General features: G+C 40.3%; 1 protein-coding gene and 1 long non-coding RNA gene across 6 annotated transcripts; one reads left to right on the plus strand and one right to left on the minus strand.

Annotated features, from left to right (window-relative positions):
- Nucleotides 1-446: 446 nt before the first annotated feature.
- Nucleotides 447-7,171, minus strand: agpat4 (1-acylglycerol-3-phosphate O-acyltransferase 4 (lysophosphatidic acid acyltransferase, delta)). Of its 4 annotated transcripts, none has more exons than XM_022195404.2 (10): nt 5,843-6,183; nt 4,989-5,170; nt 3,420-3,589; nt 3,149-3,310; nt 2,898-3,051; nt 2,679-2,781; nt 2,516-2,591; nt 1,337-1,535; nt 1,219-1,240; nt 447-772 (listed from the first exon to the last, which is right to left on the minus strand). In XM_022195404.2, the coding sequence occupies exons 2-10, from the start codon at nt 5,164-5,166 to the stop codon at nt 736-738; spliced, it is 1,101 nt and encodes a 366-aa protein (XP_022051096.2). In that variant the 5' UTR covers nt 5,167-5,170; nt 5,843-6,183; the 3' UTR covers nt 447-735. The 4 variants fall into 4 exon arrangements, with proteins under 4 accessions (XP_022051096.2, XP_022051097.2, XP_051815736.1 ...); XM_022195405.2 differs by having other exon boundaries at nt 1,219-1,237; nt 5,843-6,181; XM_051959776.1 differs by lacking the exons at nt 1,219-1,240; nt 5,843-6,183 and adding an exon at nt 6,977-7,171.
- LOC110952049 (uncharacterized) lies at nt 6,622-8,689 on the plus strand. Of its 2 annotated transcripts, none has more exons than XR_002595768.2 (4): nt 6,622-7,054; nt 7,159-7,289; nt 7,550-7,616; nt 8,167-8,689. It is a non-coding gene; the product is annotated as an uncharacterized LOC110952049 (long non-coding RNA). The 2 variants fall into 2 exon arrangements; XR_002595767.2 differs by having other exon boundaries at nt 6,653-6,896.
- Nucleotides 8,690-10,822: the final 2,133 nt, after the last annotated feature.

A 10,822-nucleotide genomic window follows, 5' to 3' on the forward strand; every position in this document is an offset into this window, starting at 1 on the left:
CTTCATGCATCTGTTTTAAAGTGTTCCTAATTAATGTACAAATATTCTCATACTTCCCGTACTTAAAACACTTTGCAAAGGAGAGAATTTCAAGTTGAAGCCTTTGAGGGCTTTCACAGTGAATCAACTAGGAGGAAAAAGAGGCCCTCACTGCTGCTGAACACAGCTCACATCCACACAACCAAACACGCACACTTGACTCTTACCACAACTTCAGGTCATTTACTGTACAAACCACATTATTATGCAACGTGTTTTTATTTTTTTTTTTAAAGTGAAATGTTTATTTTCTTTCACTGTGAAAATGCCATTTAAGCATTACTTTGCAATCATAGAGGTAGTCAATTTTTTCATTTGGTTAATTCAATGATCAGTAAACATGTTTGTCTTGGTTGTATTCAAATATTAACACTCATCGAAGTACAATGTAGTAAAGCCTTTTAAAAAAAAAAAAAAAAAAAAATCTTGCCTGTCCTTTCATTTTTGCAAAAGAGTCTGATCACCACGATCTGCTTCCATGATCTTTCATGTTGAGCTTCTGTAGCCTAGTGACAAGAAGAGGCTCCGTGTTGTGCACTGAAGCAGGTCTGGACTTGTGGGACCAACAGATTCCTGCCAGACTGGCAACTTTGCAGATTAGTAGCTGTGCAAAGAAGCAGCTCTGAGTAAGTCAGAAATCCTTAGCTGTTGTTTAGTGGAACTTGTTTATTTCCATAGTTTGAGCCTCTCTCGATCTCAGTCTGGCCGATCATCCAGCGAACTCCCACTGAAGCTGTGAAAGAGAAGGTTCAGAGATGTTTGAGTTTAACTTTTGTACAGGACGTGCGCATTTCCACAGTAAATTCTCTTTTTGATTTATTTTACAAATCCCTTTAAAGTATGAAGACTTTTTTGGATGCAAATCTTGTCATGTGGCTGAAACTGTCACTTTGAGAAGATGCGTATTACACCCACAATTTAGTTCCAGTTTATAAGATACTTTAAAAATGTATGCTAAAGCTTGATTTGTTGACTTCAAGTTTGTCATTCTAACCTGAACAACAAACATGGGTCTTTATTTGTTGTAAAACTGGGACATGCTGGTGATAAAACACATGCTATTAGACACCTCAGTCAAACTGTTCAAATTAATGAACTTTGCTGAGTAAGCACATGCCTGAATGCTGTTGAAGACATGCTCCCAGGACTGATGTATTTTCCAAAAAAAGGGGGACTTACGTTTGAGTTGTCAAGTCTGCTGCTTTATAGAACAAAAAGGAGCTGGTTAAATTAAGGGACTGACCCCTCTTCCCATATCAGGGTGCCTGTCCTTTGCGTGCGAATGCATAAAACTAACCTGCAGTGCAGACGGCCACAGAGGTTGCGATGGTAAGAACTGATCCAGAGCTGATCAGCTGAATAAGCAGAAGGACTAAAGGGTAGAGCAGCAAACAGGACCAGAAGAGCCAGTTGATCAAGGACCAAGGTCGACGAGCAGGGCTCACTGTGGGACCAGGAAAACGCCCCGTCTGTGCATAGTGCTCCTGAAAACTATCCTGTTGGTACATTAACACAAGCAAACCTCAATACAAACACATGGCAAAAGATTGTTCTTTTAGAGTCATGTTGATCTCATGGCCAAAAAAAAAATTAACTAGCATGTATAATATTTAACATTAGGATGTTAAGATTAACAAGTTAGATCAGGAAGTGTGAACAGAAAATTAATGTGAAGTCACAGAGTACAAAAAAAGTGACAGAAAAATGCATTACATTCCCAGTTTTCCCCCAGCGTTTTATAGTGTAGTCCACATACTGAACCTAAAAAGAACATCACCTCCTTATTATCCACTTATACAACTTACCAGCAGTACTGGGGATAAAAAACATTTTCTCCTAACACATCTATGAGCAAAGTTATTCAATCTTTTATGACCTCCAATAAATGTTTCTACCAAACATCTGACAATTCTCATTGGTATTTCAAAGTGTTTTTCATGTGCAAAACCGTCCAGCTCAGGGATATTCTTTGTTTTATGTGCTGTTGCAGTTTTTAAACTTGGATGCAAATCTGGGGACTGAGATGGGCGATTCTTGAAAGAAGCTTTGGTTAACTTGGCCAATATTTTCAGGCTGGAAAGTCCAAGAACTTAATGTACCCACTGACGACGCCACGCTCTTCAAAATAACCTGGTATTGTCAAAGATTACACTACACGTTTGTCTCATTGCTCCCTGGACCAGAATTCATATTATTAGATGTTTTTTTGAAATTGTACCAAGACTTTGGTTGATATACTTTCATAAAGTGTTGGTCCCATTCAGTGGAATGTATTGCAGGTTAAAGGGGTCAAATCATTTTGACTGCATTTGTACTGCCTTCCAGCTGTTATGAAATAAAACACTGACCTTCAGGAGCAGCTCTGCTTTAAATGCCACATATTTAAAGATTATTGCTACTGTTTAGGCCATCATAATTTAAGTGGTTTATTGTCTCTACTCAGCAATTCTCCATGAAAAACCTTCAATCCTCTCACCTTTTCCTGGTAAAGTTTGTGTAGCCAAGCAGCGCACTCTGCCTCATCCTCTGGGATCGACTCCAGAGGAATTCTCCTGCAAGTAAGGAGACGTGAAGTCAGACCACACAGATCCAAACACTGGTCAGCAAAAATTGAGATGCAGTACAACATTTCTTCCTACCTCACATATAAATCTGCATGGTATTTCTTCCCATTAAGTATTCCGAGCATGGTTGGCACTTCATTGTTCCTGAAGTTCAGCGTGGAGTCATAAACAGCTGCAGCTACACGAGGCAAGGTGCACAGCAGCAGTTAGCAGTGTGTGCCATTTGACTTGCAAATCCATCAGCTTTGAGTATCTGATATTTTGTGGTGGCGATCCCCAAGGATGGATACTCACCTGTTCCTCTGAGGTTTTGGACAGTTACCCAGAATCCCTTAGTCCTGGGCAAAAGGTGATACTTCAGTTTGGGTAAACCTTTGCTCTCAGCCACCTGCATGCTGATCTGGAGCTTCTTTGGTGTGAACCGTGTTCCTTCACAGTAAAGCAAGAACTTGTGGCAGAAAAAAAACATTGTTTGGCATTATCCCATCAGTCTAAATCTAATAAGATATCACTTTCAGTCATCTCGACTCTGTAATAATACTCACCCAAAAGTTCTCTGGGTAATCCTGCAGCCTCTGGAGACTCTGAGCCACCGTTGTTCGGTCCTCCTCCCACTTGCGCTTGCAGAAAACTATCTCCAGGAAGTACCACATCCAGCCAATAATTGGTACATAAGCCAATTCTTTTTTGGCTAACACCTTTGAGCTCTGGAAGTTGAAAGCATAATAGAAAACTGAAGGGTAGCGCTGCACTGCATTAAAACCCTCGAAGTTGAGAAATGGTAAGCTTGTGGTTCTCTCGGACACTTTGTCTCACCCCAAGAACGCCAAATCGCTCACAGAAGGTCCAGCCGCACAGGAAGTCAATCTCAAACATGTGGTTGAGAACCACAATGGCATTCTCATTTCCATACAGTGAATAACTCTTTGGGTCGGTGTAGAGTGTGCATTCTGTCCCAGACCACCACTCCAGGGTTGCTACCATCTCTATGGAAGACAAAGACACATTGTTGGCTCAACTCACTGCTTTTCACTGACTGCAAACAACATACCCAAAAGATCCAATATTATGTCTGCAAATACAGAAAGCTTCACGTCCCTAAAACACGTGTTTAAACTTTAAGCTCAAAACACTGCAAGAATGGTTCATCTCACCATGTCTGTGCATAATTCTTGGTTTCTAAGTGGGCCGTTTCAGTGCTAGCAACTTTAAATGCAGCCGAGTCCACGCTCCATTCAGGAAGAAGAATCTCTTTGTGTCAGTGAATGACAGTGCAGAGCAAAACAGTGAACAGTAACTAGCATAGACCTGACTGTGTTTGTGAGAACTGGACTTTCTATCATTTCCAACTTTCTCTCGGAGGCATCATTTCATATCAATAAATTCATAGCACAACCAGTATTATTAAGTGTTTGATGAGTTTGTCAGATGATGTTGTGGTTAAAAAAAATCAGTAGTTTACTGGTGCCTCGCAGCAGCTTGGAAATAGCTCTGAAGTGACTGCTGGTTAAAATGTAGTTGTAATTGGCTGCATTTTAGTCACTTCTTTATAATTATGCTGTTGTCCAACAACAGAAATAGAAAAATATGCAAATGAGAACGGCTTTATTGAGAATTGGATTGTATTAAAATGCACTAAAGCACAACTGGTGATATGAAAAGACAGCAATCTGCACAGTCCTTGTTCACTGGTTTCAAATCAGTCTTAAGTTTTCCAATATCTCTGACTGTCTATCAGCTCTACAAGTTTAAACAGAGCCAAGTCTGTGGGCAAATGATCAAAGCTATGGCAACTTTAGCAACATTAGCTACACGATGTGCTAAAACTGAGGATTTTCTGATTGTTGTTGTGACAGTTCCATCTCAAATAAAAGTAATGTACTGTGTCTTCAGTTTTCCAGATGCTGTGAATGCATGAAAACTTTTGTGTTCACTCTTGTAGCCAACAGCAGCATATTGCGTTTGCTTTGCTTGTGACTGAATCCTTTTAGAGTTTGCAAATTCAAGCATGAGTAAGTAAACCCAGTGGACAGGGAGGCCGATCGTCCTTCCAAATAGCTCACATTGTAAGCAGCAGGTAGCGAGGAGTGCAGGATTGTACAAAATTTGAGCATTTGGGTCATTAGTTGGTTCATAGCAGCTCAGTAAAAGTCTCACTGGCTTGTAAAGGCAGTTCATCAGATCCTAAGTAAACACCTTCATAGCGTATCGGCTTTATATTACATCCTCAACAAGCACAAAACAATAATACACACAATAAAAATCAATGGGGACGTTGAACCTTTAATCTGACCTTGTTCATTGCAACAAAGTAACCACTAAACTTCCTCACAGTGGTAAAACAAACACAGCAACAACAGACTTCAGATAAAGGATGCCACATACGACTACTGATGCAGTAGGCCAGTCTGACGTTGATCCTGCGAGCCAGCTGCTTATTGATCAGCCACAGAGGTAAAGTGCAGAGTTGCAACAGGTTGATAATGAGACCGCTGGCCAGGAACACATAGCAGATGATTAGGTGGCACAAGAACTGGGATTTCAGCAGCTGCAGGAAGCCCATGGTTCTGAAAATGTAAAAGTAAACGCATTAAAATCCAACCTCCTTGGCGTGTCACACCTTACTTGTGTCATTATTTAGCTAAGTTATCAGCTACTGCAGCCCAGGGCAGAAACACAAACTGTTCAAAAGCACACAGTCACCCTCAGCATAACTTTCTTGTTTCATCTGCTGAATGGAACCTTTGAGCTGAAATGAAAAAAAAAAAAAAATCACTGAGCAAATGCTCGCTCAGTACATGGTGATCTCTGGAGAAACAGGGAAATCATCATCTATTCACAGCTCAACTCATAACTATGCTGTGGTTTTGTTGGGACATTCCCTTAAAGTAAGTGTAATGTCACTTTTTCTCTGTGGTATTAATATTAGTCAAAGATCAGGCCAGTCACAGTGTGGTTTAGCAGCTATTCCACATCAGTGAGAGGCACTTTTTGCTGTAATCAAACTAGTTTTATTGACAGTCCAATAAAAGTTTTAATTTTATGGTTGCATTTAGGCTACATGAGGGTGGTGAAAAAGGAGATGGAAGTATTCCTGAACAAAGTGCACGCCAAATGTGGCAAAGATCATTCCAACAGATAGCAGTGGGTAAAGGTCAAGTCATTACCCTTTTTTGTTAGAAAAAAATAATAATAAAAACCTACACACCTTAAATTAATCTGAAACATGTGACATTTACCTTGACCGGTCTCCAATCCTGCCTCGCAGAACTTCAACCTTTCCAAGATATACAAAAAAATACACCAGCTTCCTTTACATGGCACTTGACGTTCTTGTTCTTCTTATTTCAATCACGAGTCACTCATCATCATGTGTTTTCACCGACTCGGCTCTTGGGTGAACGCGAAACTTCCCTGAATGAGGAACCACACCTATCTGACAGCACGCCTGGGCTGGAGCATGAAGACAGGCGTGAGCTCTGCTGCCGTCTAGAAACTCTGGTGCCAGGCTCGATCCCGCAAAGATCGTTTATTCACGGCAAGACATGAAAATATACAACAGGGAAATTCAGGGATCAGACGTCATATTTATAGTAGCGCCTTTGTAAACATGGCAACAGAAACAACAAACAAACCTAATTTAGATAAACAATGTATAAAATAACACCCGAGTCGTGCGTTTTACCCCAGCATAGATAAAATATGTTGCGTTTAATTCGTGAGTGATTTATAAAACAAACTAATCTGATCTGGCAAAATTTCCCGCTGCTGATGCAATGAAGTTTTATCATCTCATGGTGCCGCAGACACTCTAAATTGCCCGTAGGTGTGAATGTGAGTGTGATTGTTTGTCTGTATATGTAGTCCTGCGACAGTCTGGCGACCTGTCCAGGGTGTCCCCCCTGCCTTCCCCCGAGTCAGCTGCGATAGGCTCCAGCACCCCCCGCGACCCTAGTGAAGATAAAGCGGTGTATAGAGAATGGATGAATGGAATGAATGGTGCCTCAGATTCAGACGGAGTGAGACTTCTTCCCATATTTCTTAATCTTTGCGGGGCCTTTATTTGGTCACAGGAAACGCACGAGGCTGTCAAACTGGGAGTGTAGCACATGCGCAGTGGTGTTTTATTAATTAATGTGATGAAATATCGCGACCATAGACATCGCAACGCCATTAAATGTGGCAGCTGGATGAGCAACAGAGTCGCTTCCGTGTTTCGGTTTGTCTGAATAGTACAGACGGACAGAGAAGAGCTTCCTTCGTCTTCATACTGTTTACTTCAGGACTCAACAGGTAACAGTGTTGGTAGACAGCGTCCCCTGCTGGTAAGACACTGTACGTGCGACAGAAAAAATGAGCATTTGATAACTTACAGTCAAGAGGCCCGGGGTGGCTAATCTGGAGGACCGGGACAATTCCCGGTGGGCCGGTTTGATGTTTGGGCCGCGAGGGTCGGTGTTCGGTCATGGCACTGGGTTGATCATTATGCTGCTACCGCTGTTCCTCGACCGCCTCCACTGACAGCTTTATTTTTTTTATTTTATTTTTTTTGCAGACGCACCGTGAAGTCACACGTCCGTGCACACGGTCAGAGGCAATGACGTACATATATAGCTATATATGTACGTCATTGGTCAGAGGTGTTTGAAAGATGAAAACAGGAAGAGCAAGGATGGTGCGGAGAAGGTAAGAATTACAAACAGGAAAGCTCTGGAAACAGACGCAGCCAAATGTGCAGCAATTGGAAACTTTTTCACTAAAGCTGGCGATTTGAAACGACAAATGAGGCCGAGGAAACGGATACGGACTTTGTTGAACTTTGCAAACCACCGTTCAAGTTAATTATCAAATCAATTAATTGTGTGTCATTGTGGCGTAAAACATAACGTTATATAATTAAATAATAGTATGATGCGACCACATAACTGGGAAACTTTGTCCTGTAGCCCCTCAGAGTCAGAAGAAAGATCCAGAACCAAGCAGCAGCGAAGAGCCACATGTCCAGAGTGGGAGGTAGGATTGTTCACTGAGTGAATATCACTAGAATGAATATAATGAAGAGTCTGGTGTAGACCTGCTCTATATGAGAAGTGCCCTAAGATGTTAGATGATTCACAACTACATTAATGAAACTGACCTGACGGCTTTGTAAAAAGGGGAGATTTGTGGTGAGAATTTTGGCCCCTTTAAAAATGTGATTGAGTGTCAGAGGCAGAGTCAGTAGTGATGAGGGGATTACTGCTGTCAGTATGGAAGAACAGGTGAGCTGTTGGAACAGAGTGAACAAGCAAGCATTAGTTCCAATACTTTCTACGCCCAAATAATAGTAGTGACACATTTTATTTTATTTTTTTTATCATTAAAAGATAACAAATACACAAAGCCTGCAATTGAAAGGGAATAGGATGAGATAAAAACATTTACTTTCATTGCTGATGTTGTCCAGTTTTAATAAAGTTCACGCTACTTTTATAAAATGATGAAAGTGAATATTTTTCTTATTTCTTTACTTAATTATTTCTGTGATCTGTGTTTGATTGCTGTCTTTTCTCCTGTCATCCAGATGTTCAGAGGGAGCTGATGCCACATCTGGTCCAGCCGATGGAAGGTCTTGAAGTTCTCTGACTGAAGACAGTCCTGATGTTAGTTAGCTGCATTGTAACTTGCTTGCAAAGGAGGGCTAACCAATAAACCAGTGGAAAGTTTCGAACATAACTTTAACTGCTGTGGAAATTGAAGGGAAAAAACTGGTGTTTACTGTTGTTGCCAGACAAGCAATCACTTTGCTTTTGTCTTTACACAGAATTACAACTTGCATCTCTTTTGCAGTTAATATGTTTAGAGTGAGTTCATTGTACCTTTAGTAGAAGTATTGTGTGAATGCGAAATCCATTCAGTCTACATGCATTTATAATGCAATCCAAAATGTTCAAAATACTTGGCATTCTTTGATTATTTTAACAGAATATGTTGCAAATTAAAGTGCATTCTGCAGTCTGCAGTGAAATGCATTTTAAAACTGTCCATAATAATACACTCGGTTTGAGTTCTTTTGTTCAGACAAATAAAGATTAAATAGATGTTGATTACCTTGCTTGACAGTTTCGGCGAGCACTGTCGCCTTCCTCAGAAGCGTCTCGCCGGCAGCCCTTGACGTGTCAGCCAGCAGATTGCCACTCCCCCCCCCAACACACACACACACACACACACACACACACAAACACAAACACACACACAACCCTAATGAGAATTAAGCAGTGTATAGATAGTAGATGGATGGATCGTCACTAGCAGGAGTCATCAAAATTTCCATAAAGTGGATTTAAAGTTACATATTTGGCCTATATTCTTGTATAACTGTCAGTTCTGACATATCAGCTAAGATAGGTTCCAGCACCCTGTGACCCTAATGAGGATTAAGTAAAGTATAGATGGTGAATGGATGCCAATGCATCTTTTGCATTCTTAGTTACTTCTTTTTGTCAAAGGTGTCGCCACTTGTGAAACTTAAAGCTGTAGTATCTCAAAACTAGTGTTCACTTTCTTTTAAAATGTAGCTAATCTTTCTGCATAGAAAGCCAAGTGTGATAAAAACTAAGTTTCTCGAGTGACTTTGTAGCATTAATACCTGGGCTAAATATTCCACTTCCCAGACACTAAACATGAGCATTTGAAAAGTCACATTCAAGTGAGTCAGTTAATGAGGGTTTTCATGATATATAATTACAGCTGTATGAGTGGGCTCATGGAAACAGAGTTGAATAAATTTTCTCCTCTCAGGTAATGATACCGTTTCTTTGCTCCCTCGCTGCCTTTCACTTTTAATGCGTTGATCAACAAGAATGTCTTCGACAATTCCCTCCTGTCAACACCAGAGGGAAATAAAGATGCACTAAACACAGCTCACCACAGATGAGAAAAATAACTCTCAATGTATTTTCCTCTTGCACATATTGTAAATAACAAATCTGTTACTGCACACATGTTTTCTCTTTTGTGAGCAAAAAAATCTGTTCTCTTAGGACCTCCAAGCCAAACCAAACGGTATCTGATTATTTTTCTGTTACCGAGAGACCCCTAAAAGCAGGTTAATGGGGTCTCATGACCGTTCCACCTTGGGGCTTTCTGAGAAGTGCTTCCAAGCCTTCATTTTTTCTGTTTTTTTTCAGGTCCCATTATGCTTCAGCTCTCATGTCTTTTATGACAAAATAACCTTGAAGAGAAGACATGCCTGTCTGAAGAGGCTCAAACACACAGTAAAGTAGTTCAGGAAGTTCTTTATGTTCAAATACCAAACACAAAGAGTGTGAAGTGGCTCCAGGGAATAACGTTCAGCATGTATAGTATGTGCATGACCTCTTGTAGCTACAGAAGTGATGAAGCACTGCAGGTTTTTACCCTTTTAGCTGAACAGTTATTTAACAAACGCATTAACTATTTCTAATCCCTTTGCGCCAAGTAGCCAAAGTCAACAAAGATGTTTATTGAACTCTCTTGCAGGTAACCATGTGCAGATGCATTCATGAAACTGGCTTAAATGAGTCAGAATCAGTTTTACAGTCATTCAGTCAGTGCATGTTGCTGATTACAGACAGCACGTGTAACTTTTACACGCTTGTTTTTTCTTCTTTGTTTTCTGTTTTCATAGAAGGTGAAGCCAATTTAGGGAAAATAACAAAAAGATTTTCTTGACAAGGTATCCGCTTCAGTGGATACATAAAGAAAACCATTTTTATTTCGTCTGCTCAAGGCAGCTAGACTCTTTATTTTTTATGGTGTGGTCTCCTTGTTGCAGAGAATACACAGATAAGAAATCTATGCATTTAAAAGTAGCAATGCATTATTCTTTATTTTACAATTATATTACTGATGTAATTGACTGTGCAGCATCAAGTTGAACAAGTGCTAATTTCTGAAATTACAGCCAGAAAAGATCTTTGAAGATAAATATAACATGTTTTATAAAAGATTTTTCCTACTTTATTGCCAAACTTTTTCTCAGCAACCCATCACACGTGCAGGTTTCCACATTACACTTCTATAAATTATGTTAGACGACGGCTGGTTTCCTCTCAGTTTCACAAAATCATGCATGTGCTCAACAAAAAATCAAAGAGAAACAGTTTCGTGGTGTCGAACTTTTAGCAGACTGTTCATCATTCCGCACGGTGAAGGTCAAACATCGGGTGAAGTAACAAAAAGCTTTACACATTTTGGAG

Source organism: Acanthochromis polyacanthus, chromosome 15, assembly GCF_021347895.1.
Source record: "Acanthochromis polyacanthus isolate Apoly-LR-REF ecotype Palm Island chromosome 15, KAUST_Apoly_ChrSc, whole genome shotgun sequence".
In the NCBI taxonomy this organism is placed as follows: domain Eukaryota; kingdom Metazoa; phylum Chordata; class Actinopteri; family Pomacentridae; genus Acanthochromis; species Acanthochromis polyacanthus.

Bases quoted from the DNA above. Each gene is read 5' to 3' on its own strand.
- agpat4 (XM_051959776.1), bottom strand. From the start codon at position 5,166: ATGGGCTTCCTGCAGCTGCTGAAATCCCAGTTCTTGTGCCACCTAATC. The intron at 3,311-3,419 runs GTGAGACAAAGT...TTCAACTTCCAG, and splicing joins AGCGATTTGGCGTTCTTGGG to AGCTCAAAGGTGTTAGCCAA. The intron at 1,536-2,515 runs GTGAGAGGATTG...ATGTACCAACAG, and splicing joins ACAAACTTTACCAGGAAAAG to GATAGTTTTCAGGAGCACTA.